Source organism: Juglans regia, chromosome 7, assembly GCF_001411555.2.
Source record: "Juglans regia cultivar Chandler chromosome 7, Walnut 2.0, whole genome shotgun sequence".
NCBI classification, from domain to species: domain Eukaryota; kingdom Viridiplantae; phylum Streptophyta; class Magnoliopsida; order Fagales; family Juglandaceae; genus Juglans; species Juglans regia.
Window position 1 is genome coordinate 48,971,748 of NC_049907.1, and position 23,573 is coordinate 48,995,320.

General features: G+C 32.5%; 2 protein-coding genes across 4 annotated transcripts; one reads left to right on the forward strand and one right to left on the reverse strand.

The window, feature by feature from the left end:
* Positions 1-826: 826 nt before the first annotated feature.
* Positions 827-2,908, reverse strand: LOC118348966. Its single transcript, XM_035691587.1, has 6 exons — positions 2,561-2,908; positions 2,150-2,443; positions 1,971-2,060; positions 1,776-1,885; positions 1,153-1,240; positions 827-880 (listed from the first exon to the last, which is right to left on the reverse strand). The coding sequence occupies exons 1-6, from the start codon at positions 2,906-2,908 to the stop codon at positions 827-829; spliced, it is 984 nt and encodes a 327-aa protein (XP_035547480.1).
* Positions 2,909-10,428: 7,520 nt separating this feature from the next.
* LOC108997015 (synaptotagmin-3) lies at positions 10,429-16,679 on the forward strand. 3 transcript variants are annotated; one of them, XM_035691647.1, is made up of 12 exons: positions 10,429-10,800; positions 12,212-12,322; positions 12,431-12,481; positions 12,552-12,675; positions 13,378-13,496; positions 13,578-13,679; positions 13,821-13,895; positions 14,025-14,101; positions 14,424-14,673; positions 15,331-15,702; positions 15,953-16,081; positions 16,185-16,679. In XM_035691647.1, exons 1-12 carry the CDS (start codon positions 10,690-10,692, stop codon positions 16,311-16,313), a joined length of 1,650 nt encoding a protein of 549 aa, XP_035547540.1. In that variant the 5' UTR covers positions 10,429-10,689; the 3' UTR covers positions 16,314-16,679. The 3 variants fall into 3 exon arrangements, with proteins under 3 accessions (XP_035547540.1, XP_018828633.1, XP_035547542.1); XM_018973088.2 differs by having other exon boundaries at positions 10,431-10,800; positions 12,224-12,322; XM_035691649.1 differs by lacking the exon at positions 10,429-10,800 and adding an exon at positions 10,824-10,841 and having other exon boundaries at positions 12,224-12,322.
* The last annotated feature ends 6,894 nt before the right edge of the window (positions 16,680-23,573 follow it).

Sequence of the window (23,573 nt, forward strand, 5' to 3'; positions counted from 1 at the left end):
CCGGGCCGATCATTTTTTGGGTGTCCAAACTACAATACAGAGGTAGAAATTTTTAAGTATAAATTTGACGTGTAATTGAGTTTCTACAAAAGTTTGATATTTTTCTTTTATTTCTTTATAATTAGGGATTACCACACTGCAACTATTTCAAATGGGCAAATTACAGTGAGGAAAGAGGAAAAAAACTCTTCAACATAGACGATGAGTTGTTAAGGAATGAGGAAGAGCTTCGAAGGAGAGATGAAGAGATTGTAAAGTACAAATTGGGAATTCACAATGACCAACTTGTCATTCAAAGGCAACAAGCAAACATCCGGCGTGACCGCACACTACTTCGTGTCTGTTGGATTATTTTTATATTAATTTCATTGTATTGCGTCTGTAAACAATGAAACCATATTACTAGAGGGAACTTTGTATATACTTTTGTGGCCTTTGTTGTGTATAATCTTAAGCAACTAGTTGAGAAATTGAGATGTCAACAATTTCAGATGTAAATTGAAATGTCCTTGTATATAACTTATATATGTATGAAGCTGGGAAGTGTTTTCTAAGATTATTTGTTCCCATGAAAGTACTTTAAACAGGTTGATACCAAATATTGTCTTAATACATCAGGTTCATACCAGATATTGGCAAAAAGAAGCCAAGCAACTATTTACAAATTACATGAAAAATTACACAACTCAGTAACATAACTTCAATAACTTGAATACACTTTAACAAAATGTAACTTCAACTCAGCCAATTACAAAATGTTACATCACATTAGCTTTCCCTTGAATTCATGTACTGAAAATACAAGTAACTACCAAAACTCAGCCAATTACAAAATGTTGCATCTGAACTTTTCCAGTTGTTCCACGCGATGCTTTCCCAACTGTAAAGATAAAACCAATGAATAAAACACATTGGTTGTTTCAAATATGACTCCCGAATTTAGTTTATTAATCATAATTATTACAAAACAATGAAACCATATTGCTTCCTAATCACCAATGACTTTGTTGTTTTCTTTCTACTGCAATTGAAGGAGGTGCAATCTGAGCTAGAGCTCATTACAATACCTTATAAATGTAAACCATTGGCAATCAAACAAAACAAAAAGAAAAAAAGATAATAGAAAAATCATTCACAAGGCATAAATCAAACCTTTGCCACCAGCACTTCACTCAATCTTGCATAGAAGAAATCCCGGCGACTCTTTGACGATTTTAACCCATTGTGGTACTCATTCAATCTGCGAAAAAAGAAAAAAAACATACATATGAGATAATCAGTTAGGGTACAAATATACTGTCAGGAGCCTAGTCTAGTAAGCAAGTATAACTGGAACCCAGTAAGCAAGCATAACCGATGGAAGCACAAAATAAATAACCCAAAACTACAGACTCAGGCACTCCTGCAAATGATCTTATATTAAAAGCTTCAAAATGGAAAGCATCCATTTAAAACTACCTGCTTCTACACTCTTGTATGGTAAAGAAAGCCACAAGAAAGTTTCATAGACACAAAATTCCTTGATTAAGTGCCAGAAATACAAATGTTACAAATATGTAACACGGAAAATCATTCAGTCCAGAATTACAAAATATATCAGAATCCATTGCATATACATGTAACATACTTCTACATGTATTAATTAACACTTACAAGTCAAAATCCCAACCTCCCATAATTAGACCAAATGAAGTCCTAATATAAACAAATCCCAACCATGGAATGAAATACACCAACAAAATTAATTAGAAATGAAAGTATTTCTTCAGTCTTGCACGGGTCCACGATCTTGAGTCCCATCTAGCTCTTTATTCAGATCTGGTTGTCTCCCATCCCCAAGTTGAGTTTCACTAAGATCCAACAATTCGGTAGTGTTTTGAGCAAGCTAGCAATAGATAAAAAAGTAAAAAAGTCAGAATCATATTGCCAAAAGTAAGAATAAAAAGTAAGACAATAGAATCATGATCTACCTGAATGACAACACTCTCTTGAGTCCCAACAACTGTTTGCCCAAATAAATTCCTGCACGTGTCAACCCTATCGATATCTCTTCCATGTGGCTACAAATCAATAAAGAACCAGGTTATGTCTAACAAACAAATACACAAGCTAAAAATTATATGGATTCATAATGGAAATATAACTTCACCTGTTTACGTTTTCCCTTCTGAGTAGTCTTATTCGCCGTGGGTTTGACTCTCTCAATCATTGATTTTTTCCTGAGGCATGGTGGTCTTCCTTTGCCTCTAACTACAAGGGGACTTAAGACTTTCTTTGAACTACCAACTGTACTTGCATCGACAGCTGTATCTGCAACATGTTCCAAGGGTCGTTGGGGTGACTTCTTGGTCCGATAGACGATATTCATTGCATGTAATTTCTCTATCATATCATCAGCATGCTCATCACATGACGCTGCATTTGTGGCAACGTCATAGCATACCTATTCAATTTTTTATTTATTTTTTGTTAAGTCCAAAACAAAACAAGAATGAACAATCCGACTATGTAACAAACCACAATAAAAAAAATATACGTGAAAATAAGATTGACTGCATACCTTCAAAATGCGCGAATATCTGCTCACTTCTGGCCTTGCATCAACTGAGTCATAACTACTGCGTATGAGAGTGTATGTCATTTTAATGTCATTTCTCCATCGATCTAATATATACTTCTCTGGCACCTTTTTCACTTTGTTAACTCTCATAATGGCTAATGCATGTCTACACAATATCCCTCTCATTTCGAACAGTGAACATGAACACTTCACATCAACTTCGGCCTCATTAAAGTACACCGTTTGGGTCACCTCCTTGATGAAATCATCAACTTCTATTTCATCTTCTATATGGTACGTTGCAATAACACCATCTTTTCGGTGTAGAGTTGAAAGAACACCAAGCATTCCCACTACTTCTTTTTGAACTTCTCTAAATTTAGAGTTCGTATATGTGGCTTGAAATATCTTCTCAAGTGGAGAAATAGAGACGACAGAATTGTGACGTTGAATGAGTGAAAGTCTGCTGCATTTTCATTCTCAATCTTCTTTCTCAACGCATTATCGAATTGATCAACAAACTCTTTTAAGTTTGTCCTAGCATGAACGTACCCGTCAAAGAAAGCATTAATGCTCTCACTTCGTTGGGTTGTGTTCATTCCAGCCCAAAAAATTTCTTTCAGGAATATTGGTGCCCAATAGGTACGCTCAGCGTATAAACTCTGCAACCAAGCATTCTCCTGCAAGTTGTATGTTGTAATCATCACTTCCCAACAACTTTCAAACTCCTCTATTGTTTGAGAGTCATACACACATTTAAGCAACTGACTTTTCAACCCATCTTTGTATGCGCCATGTGAACCGAGTTTTTCAGGTAATTTCTTCAGTATGTGCCATAAGCAAAATCGGTGTCGGGTTTTTGGAAAGATAAGCGCAATCGCATTTTTCATGGCTCTATCTTGATCTGTGATAATAGCCTTTGGAGCTTCACCGTCCATACAGTTCAACCAACTCTGAAACAACCATGCGAATGTTTCTGTATCTTCATTGGAAATTAATCCTGCCCCCAAAAGGATTGACTATCCATGGTGGTTTACACCAACAAACGGTGCAAACGGCATCCCATACCTATTTGTCAGATATGTAGTGTCGAACGTGACAACATCACCAAAATATTTGTACGATGCCCTACTTCGTGAATCTGCCCAAAAGATATTTTTCAACCTTCATTCATCATCCACATCCATTAGTGAAAAAAATCCATTATTTTTAAATTGCATCCTAGCAAAATAATCATGGAGGGCTCCTGCGCCACCTTTCCCAAGTCGAAGGTGGCGTGCCTTGTTAATGTAGTTACGACAGTCTTTTTCATTGAATGACAAGTTCTCAAACCCCCCTGCTTCTTGCACAAGAGCGGTGAAGCTCTTGTTCATTCTGATACCAGCCTGATCATTTGTATCTAACATTCTCTTAACCGACAAACTCACTTCTCTATTGCAGCGAAAGAACCTTGACTTTTGTGGACTTAGTCCATGATTGTGGGTATTGTGAACAGTCAACAACTTCAACACTCCTTCAGAAAAAGATGCATTTATCCTTGCATTACATCCTGTCTTTGATGTCGGACGTGGTCGAGCGACATTTGTGGTCCGATTCCGTGCCTTCCCACCACGAGCACAACCCAATGTGATATATCTGAGCCCCCCATCCTCAAACCTATGGCTCATTTGTGTCATTATCCCAAAGCCACATTGTTTCCCATAACTTTTATAGTAAGCAATTAACTCTTCTTCAGATTTAAACATCATCCCCAACTTCGGCTCCTCAATGATATTGGCCTCCTCAGTATGCACTGTAATTTGTGTCCCTTCATCATTGTAATCCTTGGATTCAGAGGGCATAGGCAAGGTTTCAACCTCCCTCGAGTCAGGTGTGGGCTCCTGAATTTCTTCCACATGGCTTGAGCTTGCAGAGTTTAAACCAATCGCAGAGGGGGCTGATGGCTGAAATCCCTACATAATATTTACATTCTGTTTACAACAATATTTTGAATCAATTTAAATATTTTGAAAAATACACACGCTACATAAAAATTTAACTCATCACCTGACAAGTCCATGGAGATGGGTTGGCATTAGGACGAGGTAAGAATGGTGGGAACCAAGCATGTGGCATTGGTGCATGACCCTCATGCATATAGCTTGAGAAATCCGGATAAAAAGGCATTGGTATCACCTATATATATACACCAATTCAAACTAAAGATTTGAAGATAGACCAAAATTAAAATTAAATCAAAATCAAAATTAAATCTATTGGCTGGCCAGTTCTAAATTTTTTATATTCATAATACCTGAGTTGCAGAATTGATAGATGGATCTATGCTAGGAGGTGTTGACAAATATGTATAAAATGGTGTTGGAATCATTTGATTTGATGGATTTGTGGTAGGAGGTGTGAAAGGAGGAAATGCGTGCTCTTTCCCTTTCTCCATCAGAATACTTTGTTGGAAGAGAAGCCACTATAGACTTAATAGTTTTGTTGATCAATGCTTGAATGTCCTGTACAAAAATTAAGAGTGTAAATTGAAAATTAGTCCAATACAATCACTAAATGGACAGGAGAAAGCTTAAAAGCATAGAAGTTGCAGCGAAGCCCACCAACATAGTTTTGTGTGTTTCATTAAAATGTGTTTTAAGTGTAAAATGTTGAGATATATATTTAAATGTAGAGTAATGCTAGATAATCTCGTGGACTCCCTTTGTAAAAACGTAGGTCCTACTAATAAAAAATTTTATGCTTTTTAAAGGTGTGATCGTGATCCACTTTTTGTAAAAGCTTTTGTATAGCTTGTCTATTTAGGGTTTGTACAAATAATTTATCTTAAATGTATGAATTAAGTTTAAAAGAGTTTAATTTTTTTTATGAAAAGTTGAAAAAGTAGTGAATTCCATTAATAATTAGTTTGAGATGTGTTAACATGACTTTGTGTTCCAAACAGTAGAGAATAAAATAGTTGTTTATCCTCTAAATAATTATAAAAATTACAAGATTGAATTTTTTGTTGAAATTTACACAAGGCTGAAAATTATAGTAATAACTTTAAATGTACTTTAGGTGTATGTTTACTAAACAGTAAACAATTTTTCAATAGTAAAAATTTTAAATAAAGCTCTACAATTAAAAATTATATTATCTACATCAATCCCATTTCTTATTTTATCTTGTGATTTATCTTTAACTTTTCTTTGGGTTATTTTTTGTGTAGATAAATAAACTGCGCAATCATATAACTATATGGTAAGATATTATAAATGTTGAAAGATCTGTGCATATTACAAATTTAATAGTATTTAGAGGGAATATTTAAAAAGAATAAAGACAATAAAAAATAATGTTCAAATGATACAGAAAAGGATATATATATATATAAGCCATTTTCTGTGCTTTTTTTAAATATTTTTTTGGTTCCTAAGGCTACAAAGCAAACAGAAGCAATCTACATCAAGCGATCTACGGCGGGCGAATCATTAAGCAAGTTCATTATCGCATATTGAAAAGAAAAGCATAAAACAGTAAGGCCATAGTTACCTTTCTCTTCTTTCATTGACTTTTCCTTCTTTCAACCAAAGAGATTGTGGGAGTTGGCTATTTGGAGAGGGAAGGAAGCAGCAGCGATTTAGGAGGGAGACAGGTTCTGCTTTTGATTTAGGAGGGAGACGAATGAATAGTTTAATTTTCTTTGTTTAATTGCTTTTAGTTCTTATAATTACATAAATATCCTTGCTATGTTCTTATAATTACAAAAATATCCCTGCCATGTCATCTTTCGGTACCCAATTGGTACGCAATCTGCTTGTATGTAGCAGAATTGATTAATTAAACAAGTTAACAAGGTTGTGACTGAATTTAGGGATAATATATAGGACTCTGCTCAATCTCTCAACTGAAGCCCAACCCAAGCATAATTCAGTTGGGTTATTATTATTTTCATGGCTTGTTGGGCTGGTATTGTTATTGAATGCAAAAAAAAAAAACAAAAAAAAAAAAACAAAATTATAAATTGAAGTCTAAAGCTGTGTTTGGCTGTTAGAGTGAACTTAACTCATTTCAAACCAATTATTGATAAGAAAAAAGTTAAATTCATCTCTACCTACTTCATATATTAAAATATATATCTCAATCTTATTGACATTCGAACATATCTCAACAAGACCTATAACATATTACTATTTATAAATTAATTCAAATCATCTGAAATTACCTCAGTAGAGCCTAAATACTCTCATTTCGAGAGTGCGAAGTCTAGGACATCGAGGTTTATCTGGATTTCTGAGGTGATTATGCGTTGAAGTTGTTGAAGTTTTAGACCTTATTTTCTCTAAAAGAAAATTAAAAGGTGCGGAGGGAAAGCTCAGTTAGGGCTTGTTTGGATTCACAAGTTATCTCAGCTCATCTCAACTCATCTCAGCTCATCTCAACTCATCTCACTACTATTCATTACTATTCAGAATCTCAAGTCATCTCAAGTCATCTTCGAATCCAAACATCTCCTTAGTTATTTCATCGAGGCACGAGGTCCATACCTTGCCCTCACTGCCACCACTGGGCCTAATAAATTTGAGCCAAGATCTATTATACATTATTTTTTGGGCTGCCACGAATTTCCCACAAAGGCCCAACAGATCCACCAAGTTGATACTAAACCCGAATGCCATGACAACATTGACAAGGCCATCTCACAAGTGGACGTGAATTTTAATTCTGTTTAGGTAGAAGTTGGATTGCATATTACATTCCCTATCTCATATTCATTACATAATATTTATGTAATATTATCCATCCATTAGTTTTTAATTTTAAAAATAAAAACACAATCACATCAATACAATAAGATAAAAATGTAGTATATAATAAATTTTCTTGTATTGGAAAAAATTATCACAGTACGAATAATACTATTTGAATGATTTTACACTACACACTATTTATATGACATAATTTAATTTTTAAAATTTAAAATTTAAAATTTATCTTCGAAATCAAATCATGTAACGTAGATAGTACGTGGTGTAAATGCATTCAAATAATACTATTCAAGTAGGTTGATATTATCTAGATTCTAGACCATTAAACTTTCACCAAACTTGAAAATTTCATATGAAATGTCAAATGATCTAGATATGCATTGAACTCATAAGAAACTAGACTATTCAAGTCAAAATACTTTTTATTTTCTTTACTTTTATATATTTTTTTAATTTACTTGGTTTGGGTTAGGTGTGAAATGCTCGCTAGAAAAAAAAAATAAAAAAAAGTATATAATAGTTTCGTCATTGACAACGTTTACAAAGAAGAAACACGTACACGTAGATTTATAGCCGTTCGTTGGACGACCGTTGAATTTCATATGCAAAAATCATCATTCATTCATCAGTTGGCTTGAACGGAACAACTCGGGCGACAAAGACAGGGGAGATCTAACTCGTAAGAATGACAGGTTTAATGACACGTATAAGCAATTATTCTCACCTCGAATAATAAAATTAAAAAAACATAGAGGTTATTAAATTCATAAAAAATTGTCTATATATGTTGATACAGTCTGTCCTCTTCAGTCTCTATCTACGTTACGTGTCATTACCATTTTCCACCGTAAGAAGCTCTTGTTTGAATTGAAAAATATTTCAATCAATTCCATCTCATCTCATTATTATTATTTTTTTAAATTATCACATAAAATATAATAAATAATTTAAATTTTTTAAATTTATAAATAAAAAGAATATTTTATTTAATTTTTAATTTTTATAATTCAGTGTGTTTACCAATATACCTCCTACTTATATTTAAAGCGTGAAAGCAATTTTTTTTCAATAAAAATATATTTGCGCCTGCTTTTGAAAACAAATGGCGACTTGTCCTTGCTTCCATTCCAAGTAGGGGTGTAACCGGTCCGGTTCGGTCCGGTTTTGGATAAAATCTAGGACCGAACCGGTATGTACCGGTTTTGTATTTTTCAAAACCGATTACGCCCCGATTACCCTCCTAAACCGGTACTTCCGGTTTTACCGGTTTCCGGTCCGGTCCGGTCCGGTTTTCCGATTTTTTTTAAATGTAAAAAACATATAATAAAGTGTTAATTCTTATTATAAAATATTATTAAAAATTTAATATATATATTATGCTTAAAGCATATGATCAATTAAATTTTTATCTTTAAGATTAAACTTTTATTTTATAAATTATAACAACATTATCTTATATATAATTATATTAATAACATATGATCAAATAAATTACAAATGTTCATATTTAAGATTAACATTTTATGTTATTATTTATAAATTATAATATAAAATTTTTTCATATATGATATATAATTATATATATTATATATAAAAATTTAACATATAATTATATATTATATATATAAATATTTTGTATAATATATAAATTAATTTTTATATTTTTTTTTCCAACCGGTCCGGTTCGGTCCGGTCCGGTCCCAAAAACTACGGAACCGGAACCGGCCGGTTTTCATAAAATAGGAACCGGTTCCGGACCGGACTGGTTCAAAACCGGACCAACCGGTCCGGTCCGATCCGATTTTTCGGTTTTCCGGTTTAAATTTACACCCCTAATTCCAAGACTTTCCACCGAATTACGATTAGTTTTAGAAAGTGCAATTGGCAAACCCATCCAAAGGTGCCAGGTGGATCAAAATCTCAATGTCAAGACTAGTATCAAAATTAATAAATCGATTGAGACATTGCGATTAATTTTTTCCAATTTAAATTTCTTGTTCCTATCATATCCGATCCAATTACTTTGATACTTTTTATCTGATTTTATGGTATATTTTAATTTAACAAATGATTTGCTCGATTTTCTTGTTGAGGAAAAGATCTTAGAAATAATCTAAAAATTTTATGGAAAAAATTGATGAATTTTGGATGGTGAGACGATAATTTTTTGTTTTAGATGAAAGTTTAAAATATTATTTTTTAATATTATTATTGTTTTGAGATTTAAAAATGTTTAATTGGAATTTGAAAAAATTGAATTGTTTATTATATTTTGTATGAGAATTTGAAAATATTATAATTATGAAACGATATGAGATAAGAATTGTGTGTCTCATCTCACTTGCCAAACCTATAATAATCTCTGTCTATATAAGAGATTTTTTACAGCGACTGAATAGGAATGTTGTCACTTAAAAAAGTTAAAGTTGAAAGAAATGTACGTAAGAGGAGGTAGGATATAGGGGTGACAATATGTGAAACGATCCATTAATCCAATACAAACACGATACAATAATACTAGGTTTGAATTTAGTCTTTAACGGATTTGAATCAAAACAGATTGATTTGTTAAGACACGATTGTTTAACGGGTTGATAACATGTCAATCCATTTTGACCCGTTAAAGAAAATTAAAGTTACAATTATATCTTTATACATAAAAACAAAATTATTGAGATTTTAATTTCGATATTTTTATTATTTGAATTGTAATTTTACACTTGTAGTTAGTTTTGTATTTTTTTTTTATAGATATTGTGATTTTAACATTTATATAAAATTATGCTAAATTTAATCAAATCAAACATGTTAATTTTGAGTATATTCAACTCATTTATATAAATGGTCTGGTCGGATCAATTTCGTAGTATTTACTAACGAGTTAAAGTGGGTTGATACGAGACAACTATTCATGTTAATAGATCATGTTAAAATTTAAAATTTTGATAAGATAAATTTAACAAATTGTATTCGAATTGATTTATATAATATAATATATATATCTTGACAGTAAGGAACAAACACGATTTGCATTTTGCCACCCTAATAAATTATTGGACTAGGATGTTATGTGACGGACCACATATTCCAGCACTCTTTTCCAAAGCATTTAAAACAATGGCTTTCTAGTAATGTCAGCTGGGATGCCGAACTTGGGAGAAAACAGCTCGCAGTTGTTTCTGAGTTGTTCAGAAAACGTCTCTTTTTTTGGCGGTTTTCTTGGGATTTTATTTGTTACGTTTCCTTGTATAATCTTTATCGAGTTTTCTTGTTGCACATATTCTTTTTTTTTGTTCTCTCAAGAAACTCACGTACTTCATTCGTTCTAGATTTTTCTACCTACATCCTATCAGTCTCCGTAGTTCCTTGGATTTTCGGGAAATGGGGTTTCTCAGCACTTTCTTGGGAATTATTGGTTTCGGTTTTGGGATTCCTATTGGGCTCTTGGTGGGGTTCTTCCTCTTCATCTACTCTGATGCCAAAGATGTGGAGGTAATATCTTTTACAGCTAAATGGTTTTTCCTATATAAAGAGTATGGCATTAAACCACCGACTATTTTTTATGGTCTAAGAATCTGTTGCAAGTTTGCAATAACACTGGAGAAATCTCCTTGCTTTTTTACTTTTTTTTCATGAAGTTTACTGAGCCCGGTTTCTCTGTTTTACATCTTTTTGGATCAATCTAATTGAAAATCTCTGGACTTATAAATTACCAAGCTTGTGTTAGTTGTTTGCTTTGTTTGAATACTATTTCGATGGATGATGGATATCTAAATTTCCAAAAATCACGAATGTAATTCTAATTTTATCTCCTCTCAAAATGAGTGTTGTCTTCCTGTTCATTCAGCTCATGTCGTGAAATTGTTCGGTGGGAACCTTATAATTTGGCTTCATTATTATCTCGGAACTTTTGTTGAAGGCATTGAATTATCAGGGTTATATATATATGCGATGTTTTCATCTTATATTTTGTAATGATCGTTCGTTTCCTGGTTTCTTTAATCTGTTGTTTTTCTGCAAAGTAATTATACTGATCATATTTTGTTCAAACCTGACTGAGATCACCATTCATTTCATGGTTTTTTCTTGACTTTTTAGTCCTAGACTCCTATGTTAATATTCGTATAAATCCTGGACTTTGTAGTTCCCTTGAAATTTATGCCGCTATGACATCATTTATATGGTTGGCCAGAAATGTCAACTGGCTTTGTTGATGAGAAGAGATCCTTATGAAAAGTATGTAAATTGGGCATGCCCCCATTGAGAACGAAGTATGCGGTGCATCCAAAGATTGACATTTTGTGGAAGAGAGTTATGAATTTTAAACCCTGAATTCAATTCTTTATTGAAACTCTTATAAGACACAAAACTAGTAAAATCAATTAGCAAATACATCAACATGACTGTATGGGATGCTTTAATTTTTCACAATGAAGTGAATGGTTTCACTTTGTGTTTCATTTCTCTTAAAGGCAAAAACATGTACTTTATATAATGTTGTCGCTGCAGGAATAGGAACAACCGTATAAAAGTTAGGCTCGGAAATGAACCTGAGCATAAAATGGAGACAAATCCATTTTTGAATTACTAGAAACAAAATGAAGTCATTCAAAATTCTGTTCAACTAATGCAACGGTTTCTTTCCACGAGATGTCAAAAATGCCATCTTAGAGTCATGTAAAGTAAAAGTGCTGAGTCCCTGTGTTTTTTTATCCATTTTTTTATTTATTTAGAGTATGATTGTCTTCTCTGGAGAAGTTAGTCATGTAGTTCTAAGAATTGTTTCCCCAAAATTTTAATGTAATCTGGTGTTCTGTAGAGTAATAATAAGTTCCTAAGTATGTTTATGGGAAAAAAAAAAGTTCAATTGAGTTTTCCATAATGCTTCAATAATTCAAAATAGTTAATGTTGCAGGATCCAGTTACCAGGCCACTCTATGAGTTAGATTCAAGTGCTTTACAAGATATTATTCCTGAAATTCCATTCTGGGTGAAGAACCCTGATTATGATCGAGTTAGTATTGCCATACAGCCATCTTAGAACTTTTATTCCTCTTTCTGTGGTTGTTCTTAAAATTAATTAAATTTCATTAGCATGTTGATCATTTGCACAATTGTGCAGGTAGACTGGTTAAACAAATTTATCTCTGATATGTGGCCTTACCTTGATAAGGTAATATCCTATCTCATAACCTTTTTGGCTTTCTGTTAGAGTCTGCGACTGAGTAATTTTCGATGTCTAGGCAATTTGCAGTGCGATTAGAACCACAGCACAACCTATATTTGCAGAGTACATTGGGAAATATCATATTAAAGCAATTGAGTTTAAGAATCTTAGTCTCGGAACTCTTCCTCCTGCAATATATGGTGAGTCTAATTCTATTGATTTATCTATCCAGTACATTTTACGCTCTCTTTCAAAATTTTAAATTCATCAGTGTTTGAGGAGTTTAGGTTGTGATCTATCCATTATATTATTTAAATTGCTTCAAGAATCCTACATGTATCTTCCATGAACTATGATTTGACTTAGAATGAGAATATATCTCTATGGCTGGTTTTTGTTTAAATAAATTCAATTCATACACGTGGTGATGCCTATTAAATTGAAGCCACAATCATCAATGCTAGGGTTCATCTGGCATTTGAGATTTCTAGGGAATATTTTGTGGAAGAACTTTCATGCCTTTGATGACGACATATTTTGAACCAACAGAAGTTAGAGAAATGACATTGAGTCGGGGAAAACTTCTGCATTGTACCAAGGGAGAAAGCAAGCATAAAACATCATTTAATAATTGTTAAAAATAATTTAGGTGTGAATTATCCTTCACAATTTTTTATATATCTGTTGATTATTAGTACGTGCAACATGCAACATTAGGTTGCTCCCTATATATAAAATTCACATATTACACGAGGCTTTCATAAACTTTGGACAAAGCAGATGACATACAGGATTTTAATTTCAACTATCAACATTCACTAGGACATAGCAAGCATTTAATGGGTAGTGCACCACATTTAATAGCTCTTCAATTATTCATTTTGATTTATTTTATACTCCAGGTCTTAAAGTCTACGAGACTAATGAGAAGGAACTGGTCATGGAACCGGCAGTCAGATGGGCTGGCAATCCCAATATAGTTTTGCGATTGAAAGTATTGTCTCTAGAAATAACAGTTCAGGTCAGAAGAGGCTAAAGGCATGCTTCTTAACCAACACGTGTGTCTGTGTACCTTTCATAAATTTGACTATGTTTCTTTCAGTTGGTGGATTTACAGATATTTACTTTACCACGGATAGTTTTGAAGCCTCTCGTGCCTACCTTTCCATGTTTTTCAAGCATTGTGTTATCTTTGATGGAGAAAGTAAGTAGGATCATTTTGCACATTGAATATATTTTTCCCTTGAATTTTCTTAATCTAAAGGTGAATGGATATTATTGCTTTTTAACTAAGGTGACTGATAAGAATCATTCGGGTGTGATGATTTTTCTTAATTATCTGCAGCCGCATTTAGATTTTGGAATAAATGTATTGGGAGGTGACGTTATGTCCATACCCGGCCTCTACAGATATGTTCAGGTGCTGCACTAGTAAGTCCTCTACTAGGCATTATTTTTTAGTGACTTTCTAAAATTGGATCTTAGGCAGATAACTTGTGCAAAATCAGGGTATGACTATGGATTAACCAACTTTTCAATGTGCTTGCAGGAGACTATTAAGAAACAAATTGCAAGCCTCTACCTCTGGCCCCAAACACTTGAAATTCCTGTTCTTGATGCTTCAACGTGAGTTTATGTGGGATGACAGAGTATGCTTCATTAAATTAGTCATTTCCGTTCCTAAATATTTGTTTGTTCAGAAAAAAATATGTTTTTGTGAAATTGAATAACGATGGTTGAGTTTCTCTACCCCATATTTCATGCCTGGGTAGTTGACTCCATTGAGTATGAGCCTCAAGCTGTTTCTCTGTGTACGTTAAAATCTCATCTGGTGACCTGAATTTTCCAAGTGGACTTAGTGTAATTTCCTGTCAGTAAGGTTCATACAGAAGAAGTAGAAGTAATAATATTAATTTATCTTCTTTTTTTTTTTTTTGTCTTCCTATAGAGCGGCCATAAAAAAGCCCGTGGGGATTTTACATGTGAACGTTGTTCGAGCTCTTAAACTTTTGAAAAAGGACATCTTGGGGACGTCTGATCCTTATGTCAAGCTCAGCCTTAGTGGAGAGAGGCTCCCTGCAAAGAAAACCACCGTCAAGAAGAACAACTTGAATCCTGAGTGGAATGAGAAGTTCAAGCTTATTGTGAAGGAACCTGATACTCAAGTTCTTCAATTAGAAGTGTATGACTGGGACAAGGTTTTTTCCCTGCTCTCTGTGTTTAGTTGCTTAGAAAATAAAGGAAAGAGATCCAACTATGTTGAATACTTGTTGTCAGGTGCAGCAGCTTGGCTCAAGCCATAATAGAATTGAAACTAAAATCTAAACTTCAAATCTTTTTTCTTCATTTATATAATGTGCAAATGAAGCCTTATGTGCGGCTCTGTCTTTTGCAAGATGTCAGGCATGTTTGACGTTTGTAGTTACTATTATGCCCTGATAGTTTGAATGGATGAGAAATAATGAATCCATTTTTTTAATTTAATATTTTAACAAAACCTGAATTCAAGGAAGAAAGAATCCAAATAATTACCATAAATCATGATGCAGTTTTGCTAAAGTGCACTTGAAGCTTGGATATGTATTTCTATAGAAAGCATATGTGAAGCAGTCCATATAAAGGTCAGAACACACATACTTTTTCTGACATATTAGAGAAGCATTCTTTAGAATAAAAAATCGAGATCACTATTTTTTAAAAGAAACTGCAACGAATACCTGGCCTTTATTTTGTTTTGTATTTATCTAGCATCTAGAAATACCATCCAAACGTGTCTAGTTGAGCCTTGCACTTGTGATGAGGATTAGTTCCAGGCTTCAAATATGTTATTATTTTCTTCTCCGCGTTCTTCACAGGTTGGTGGACATGACAGGCTGGGAATGCAGCTAGTTCCACTGAAACTGCTTACACCCTATGAGGCAAAAGAATTTAAGCTTGATTTGCTCAAGCACACAAACATTACTAATCCTCAAAACCAGAAAAAGAGAGGGCAAATTCAGGTGGAGATGAATTTTGTTCCTTTTAGGGAAGACAGTGCTAAGTTTAGTGGGCCACTGAATGGATATGGAAGAAAGGAAAGCAGATTTAGTAGAGCCCGTGATGATGAGGTGGAGGCTGGAGCAGGTTTACTTTCAGTAACTGTCCAAGGAGCAGAGGATGTAGAGGGGGAGCGCCACAATAATCCTTATGCCTTGGTTCTCTTTAGAGGAGAACAAAAGAAAACAAAGGTGAAAATTTCTTTTAGCCAATGTTGCATGGATATCGACACAATTCATATTGCAAGTTGTATTTAGAAGCCTAGAATAATAAAATTCACGGCAAAACAGTCTGGTTTTTGTTGTTGTAAAAGATCCCATATGTCATTGTACAAAGGGTTTTGTTTCTCCAGTCATATGAACTGTTACATTCTTTTTCACCTATGTTCAGTCTACCCTCCGAATCTCCGATTAACTAGCAGATGAATTTGATTTTGCATAGATGATAAAAAGGACTCGTGACCCTATTTGGGATGAAGAATTCCAGTTTATGCTCGAGGAGCCTCCTTTACACCAGAAGATTCATATCGAGGTGAAGAGCAAGCGAACGGGCATTAGTTTTCGATCAAAGGTATGACTACCACCTTGTTTCTAGTCTTTGTTGCATTAGTTTAGTTTGTTCTGCATACTTGTCAATGTCCAGACTTTAGTTTAAATTGTTGTCTATTATTTAGGAATCATTAGGACATGTGGAGATTAACCTTACTGATGTTGTCCACAACGGCCGAATCAATGAGAAATACCATCTGATCAACTCGAAGAATGGAGTGATACATGTTGAGATACGGTGGAAGACAGTTTGAGACACAGGAAAAGACGAGATAGGAGCATGATATGTTTTCAAGTAATCTGTTCTTTCACAGTACAGGATTATTACAAAGGAGTTACAGAGGAGGATTCAGAACAAGGCAGAATTTTGGAGTTTTTATTGGTTAAATGCTAAAACGCTGCCCGAGTTTTGAGCCGTTTTCATTTCAGCTTCGTCATTAAGTTATTAATTTCATTTTAGATCAAGATCCATACACACAAGTACTAGGGCCTAGGTGTTATTCTCTCTTACACTTGAGGTCTTTTGTTCGGACAGAAATTTGTGAATTTTTTTTTTTTTGCTATCATATTAGTTCATGCGCTTGATCAAGCTATCATAATAATCTTCACCGCTAATTCATGTCTAAAAAGTTACCAAAAAGAATTCTAGCCAAGTGTTGCAATTGTTGCTTAATGACAGATTACGGTGTTGTTTGTTTTATAATTTTTCTCAACTCATCTAATCATTATAATTTTATCAAATTTTTACATAAAATAAAATAAACAATTCAATTTTTTCAAATTTTAAAATAAAAATAATATTAAAAAAATATATTCTAATAATATTTTTTTAATTTTAATTCGTCTCTTCCAGTCTTATTTTATTTGTGAAAACAAATGAGACTTATAACACATCATGTCAATGCAAAATTGTATCGTATCGGATGTTGAGAAATATTTTTAATATTTTAAAATAAAAATAAAGAAAGAAAAATGATTTTTTTTTTTATATATATAAGTGGGCTAAAATCATTAAAGAATAACTTGTAAAAAAAAAGGGTTCAAATTATGGAAGAAACCACACAAAACTGAAGGATCTGTCTCTCAAAATCATAATTATGGAAGAAACTATTTGTGCAAACTTTTCCTTTCACACGGTAATTAAAAAGAAGAGTAAGAAAGTAAGAAAGAGAAATAGATGGCGACAATCGATGTCGGCGGACATGATGTTAAACATATGACCCCACAAGATGGAGGGATTAGGTCTGACTTACCCATATTAATCAACAAAAAGTGATATTATCATTAAGAAAAAGTTACTACTGCATGGCTCCTTCTTTCCAAGTAGATGAAATGCAAAAGTACGTGAATATTTTGTTAATTAGCTCATGTGTAATTAATTTAACAAAGGTCATGTATAACATGACAGATTGACCCAACTTCACCTTTTAAATTGGGTTTCACATTTGATTGATCAGGGTTGTAACTTTTAATTATAGGGATAAATATGATTTAATTAGCTTTCTTTAAAATGTTATAAATAGTATTGGAGTTAGTAAGCGTGGAACTTGAATAAAATTCTTATCTTTTATAATGATTTTGATATCTATATTATTTTATAAAGAAAATCTTATCACTGATCCATCTATTAATATCCAAATAACAGTAATCCAATAATATATTGCCACGTAACTCCTCCATTTTACCTCTTATGCGCCTGACTATAGTGGATACAAATTTTTTTCTTCACACCCGCTATCATCCCCTTGCTCTCTCCCTCTTCCACCAAAGCCCCCATCCCAAACCAAAACCAATCCAAACCAATGACGATTTCTTCCACTAAAGTTGCGACGGAGCACAATATGAAATACATGCAAATATGAAGCTAACTAGCAAATTCTTATTAAAAAAAAACTATAATTTACATTAAAAAAATTTATTTAGTGCATGTGCTTTAGTGGATGTCATGATCGACACACCTAAGCTAGGTGTCTTTGAGTCTTTTTTACAAACACTTACTGCCCAAAGTCTTTACTGTTATCAATACTTCTAAGATGAGCTTAATATATCGACATATTGCGCAGATTACAAGCAGTACTATAATAATTATAAAGTGCAAAAATCAAACCGTTGAGTGGGCGACAACTACTGTGGTGGGCGATGCCAAGTGCCTAGAAAAGACGGAGACATACTGTGGTGGGAGACGGAGCTTGATGGCGGGGCGACGACTACTGTGGTGGGCGACGGCAGTGCTCTACTTTGGCATGGACAAGTGAAGTTTTTTTCATCTTCGATGGTTTAATCAAGTGATGCCTTCTGTAGTCTGTATCTCATGAAATTTCCTACTCATCTAATTTTGATTAGGGGCTGTTAAATCCATGACTACAAATGGATTGTTTCGAAGAGGAATTGTATTTTATAATAAGAAATATAACCTTCAACTATAGGATCAAGGTGTATTCAAGTTCTTGTTTAAATTAGAGGACTTCAACCTATAATATCTTATCTGAATGATCCATAGCTTATATGACAATTTATTTCTTATTTAAAATTCTCAAATTTAAACATTTTTTTCCAATTACAATCTTGGATTTTAGAAGGATCTCAGTTGCCACCTTTTTCATTAGAAAAATTCTACTAATTATCTCTACTAACTATACATTATACATAATTTTTTAATATTTAATTTTTTTTTCTCTTATCAAACATATAGTGTATGTATGATGAGTAAAATAAGTATTCAATTAATTTAGAAAGAATAAAACTAACAAAAATTTTAAAAAAAATATGATATATGGTGTGTAGAAATGATAAATAGTAAATCTTTTTCTTTATCGATACGGTATATTACAAAATACAAAGGAACTGTTAAATTTATTAATTTATATATAAAATCTTGGTTTTGACTTGAAATTATATCCATCAAGCGATAATCATTAATGCGAAGAAAGTTAAATTTTGTGGTCAAGCCCTTGTATGTGTATATATATATACTTAGAAGAAGCCCGGAGTTGAGGGACGGTCACATCTAGGGAAAAAAGGACAGGCAGATAGAGAAGATCCAGCCCAATCCAGGCGAATCAAATGACATCGTTCCCGGGATACGACTCCTCCAAAATTAATGTGGGTGGGTGTCAAAAGAATCTACTGCCACTAGAGACACGGCATTGCAATTTGCATCAAGTTCTCTTGGAATATATATCACGTTTTAACTTCTATAAGCTGCTTTCAACGAATACTACCAGGCAAATCAATTTAATAAACAGTACATATATAGATATTATTCTCTTTGATCCAGAAGGTGAGAGATACTAATTAGAAGCATTCTTGTTTTTATTTAAAAAAATAATCATATTTGATCATTTGAAACTTATCTCTCATATTACTCTTTGTAATATGAGAGATACAAATAAATAAACACAGACATATATATATACAAATATATATATATATATATATATTTGGCGTGTTTTTTTAATGTAAACCTGCTCGTACGTATTTGCCATGTTATATTCGACGCAGACATGGCATGGGCATGTCACGCATATATTGTTAGAGATGATATATATCAACATTAATATGCATATATATTGCAAGGGACATGATGTTAGACATATCACGGACGCAGGACCCCACTGAAGGCATGGATTAGGCTTGACTACTTGTCGATGATGAACAATACATGTGGCATCATGATTAAGGAAAGCTACTGGCCGCTAGTTGGAAATGCATGGTTAGATCAACTTACAACGTCTACTTTTTTTTTTTTAAAGAAAAAAAGGAAAAAAAAAATATTTTGCAGAGATATTTAACATAGTAATTAAAAAAATTGACTTCCAATAATAATGATGTCACTTTTGTTTTCCAGTACTATAATGTTCTAAAGATAATCTCTCATACTATATATATATATATATATAATACCCCACCAAAGTAAACTAATTAATTAAGCAACAACTTAATTCGATTCTCTAAACACAATAGCTAGAAACGAATCTTTTTTTTTTTTTTTTCCTCTCTTTTTTGAAACATGCATATATACATGAGCATTAGAAAAAGACAACCAATCATGTGTGGCGAACGATAAGATAATGTTTTGATGGTTCTGAAGCCCTCCACTCCCACTCCAAGATTTCACAAGTATTATTAGTTTAATATATAACTTAGTGGCTGTACTATATATGTATTAATATCGAGAGAGAGAGAGAGATCAGAATATTGATTAATAAATGGTGTACAGTGAGTTGTAAGTGCAAAACATCCCATACACCACCCCAAGTGGGGGGCACCATAAGAGGAGAGGTTCCCTAATTCCTTTTTTTTAGAAAAAAAGTCAGCTTTTTCGTTGACTTGCCCCAGAAAGTTTGGCCAATTTAGAGGTAGTAAAGGGAATCCAATCCCCTGTCCACAAAGGTTTTTATGAGGATTCTTTGTTAATGGATATCCACTCATTGCATGCTAGGAAGAAGCTGCTGCGCGTCCTTATTAATTACTACTCTCTCTCTCTCTCTCTCTCTCTCTCAAGTTGTGTTGTGCGAGCTAGGCATGGCATGTGTTCTCTCAAAAGGAGGTGTGAAATGAAATTAAAAGGAGTCAGTGCCTTGGTTCCTTATTGATGTTTTTTGTGGGGGAGAGGAATAACTTTTGCCTTCTAAAAGATGGAGCATTTTTTTTTTTCTCTCTTTTAAAAGGTCGTCTTTTGAAGCTGAGTAAAGTGGGAATAGGGAGCTCCACTTTAGAGCTAGCCAGCTCGATGATCATCATCTAACTCTTTACAGTACTACTACTACTACTCCTCGATCGTATGTATATCATGGGATGCGTTGATATATATATATTGCACTACTTTCAACTTGAGATAGATAGATAGCAAAGCTGATGATCATGATGATCTGGTGCTATCGCATGATGAAATTACTACTGATTCCCAAATAATTCAGGGCAAGTTATGTCAATTTGTTTTATGCCTGTAGACTAGTACGTACAAAACATTTGAAAATGGACTCAAAATTCTTCCTCCACTCAATATCTCTCCAGTTTTTCAAGCTTAATTCCCTATTCCACTTATCTCGTATTCCCCTGATCAATATAGGTTTCATGATCTAGGACTAGTGGTGTATTTCTGTCATCAGAGATCAACAAAGTTCCATAGATGCCTGCCTATACCATTCTAAAAATAATGGGTAGCAACATTGGACCCAACTTCAACAGATTCTTGCTTTTATTGGTGATTTCAAATAGGGGTGGCAAATTGTAGTTTTAGATCATGTTTGTGTTGTATTAAGTTATGAACATTTGACTATATAAGTCAATCCTAACTTAACATATTTAGATGATAGGTAGTGTCGCGTCACCCGTTTAATAATTAATTAGAAATATGTCAACACGACACGACTCATTTAAATCATTTTATTTCATGTAAATTGATTGAACTAAAATGTATAATCCATTTGACCTAATTAACATAATTTAATATAAAACTTAAAATCTATATTTATTAATAACCTCAATATCTTAAAAAATATATATTAATATTTTTTAAATTTGAACATATAATAAAATCAATATTACAAAGTATACAATAACAAATACAAGCGTATGTCTAAAATAATTTTAAAAAAATAAAAATATAAGTATACTGAAAAATACTAATATTAAAATTTAACAATAATAAAATTTTAATTTTAAAATAAATTCTAAACATGTCAAAATGGGTTAATTTCATGTTAAATAAGTTAACTCGTTATTATTTATAAATCATATCTTAACGGATCAATCCGTTTTGATCCAAACTCGTTAACATTAAATTCAAATCCACTAATTATATTGAATTTATAGATCATATCAAATATTATCACCTCAACTTCAAACAGATTTTAATGGTCCGAGTTTAGGGGCACATGTGCTCCAGAATCCTTTATTGCCCATCAATTTTGTCCTCTTGTAAGACAAGGAAATACTACAGCTTTCTTGTTTTTCTTTTCATTTGTTGCGATGGTACCTGTCAGCAGAGCATTACAAATCCAACCAATGCGCGCACAAATTGGGCACCAATGACATTATATAATCATGTATAACGAAAGTAATACTTACACCGATAACTTCTTGAAAAGTTCTCGCGTTTCGCCCATAAAAAAAAAAGAGTTATTTAATGTGTTGCGAGGCTATGAATGCTAATAAGAATGACTTGGTAAATCTTCAATGACAATATTCAAAGTTTGATACACGCATGCATGTTACCGTTTTAATATAATATATATATATATATATATATATATTATGTATATATGTGTATAATAATATATATATATATATTATATGTATGAATCGTACTATACAGAAATTTTACAATTCTGCATACTATTTAAAAATATGTGATTTTATTAATTTATTCTTATATTTTATGAAATTCTTATATTTCGTGAAATATGAGAGTAAAATAATAAAATTATATATTTTTAAATGATGTGAATAAATGTAAAGTTTATGTTTATAATTTTCCAATGTGAATATATACGTATGCATGTCGGTTTTAACAATTCAAACCAAGGGTCGTGCCGAAAATTCTTAAGAGTTGCAGCCAGGCTGGAGGTTCGTCGACCAAGGTTGTGTTCACATCGAGAATAATGAGAAAAGCTACCCTATCTAGGATGGATTTTGATAAAAAGAATATATATATATATATATATATTTATTTAGTAATTAATGATTTTTTTAATAATATTATAATTTTTTTTTAAAAAAATATGTTTAAAGATATGAAAAAAATAATAAATAATTTAAAAAAAATAAAAAAATAAGAGTAGTGCTAGACAGTCGTCATGACCGTTTGACGTGCCGTCTAACATAAATTTATTTTCTTTTTTTTATTATTTTTGTATTCATATTTTTGTATCATTTTAAAAAATATAAAAATATATTAATATATAAATAATTATTTCCTTAATTATTAAATAAAAAAAATAAAAAATCTAAAATGTTGTTAAAGTCGTATTTTTCAAAAGATAATTTATCTTATCGGCAGCTATTCTCGTGAAGCACGGCACGAAAAGAATTGAAGAGCGCGAGCGAACACCTGGAATTCACATTGGAAACTTCTAATAGAAAATATTGGAAATCGCACTTATTTCTCGAAATTATAAGTTGAACACCTCGTTTTAGGTGGAGAGTCCTACATTTTATGTTTTTGGTGCTACGAAAGTTCAACGTTGTTGTCCAATAGCCTTATACAAATCAACGAATTCCAAGGGAGCCTATGTTGTCCCATGATATGAATCCATCCTCTAAGTTCACCTCTATTCTTTTTAGATTGAGAAAAAAAAAATTATTTATTTGTCTCAAATAAATAAAATCATGAATAGTATATTAATTTAATATATCATATAAAATTACGTTAATTTATAAATTTATTTTTATAAAATTTTTGTATAATTATAACAATTTAAAAAAAAAACGGATAAAGATTGTCATGAACTATTTTTTGGAAAAAAAAAACTAATAATATCTTCGGTAGCTGCAAAAAATGGCTCAAAATT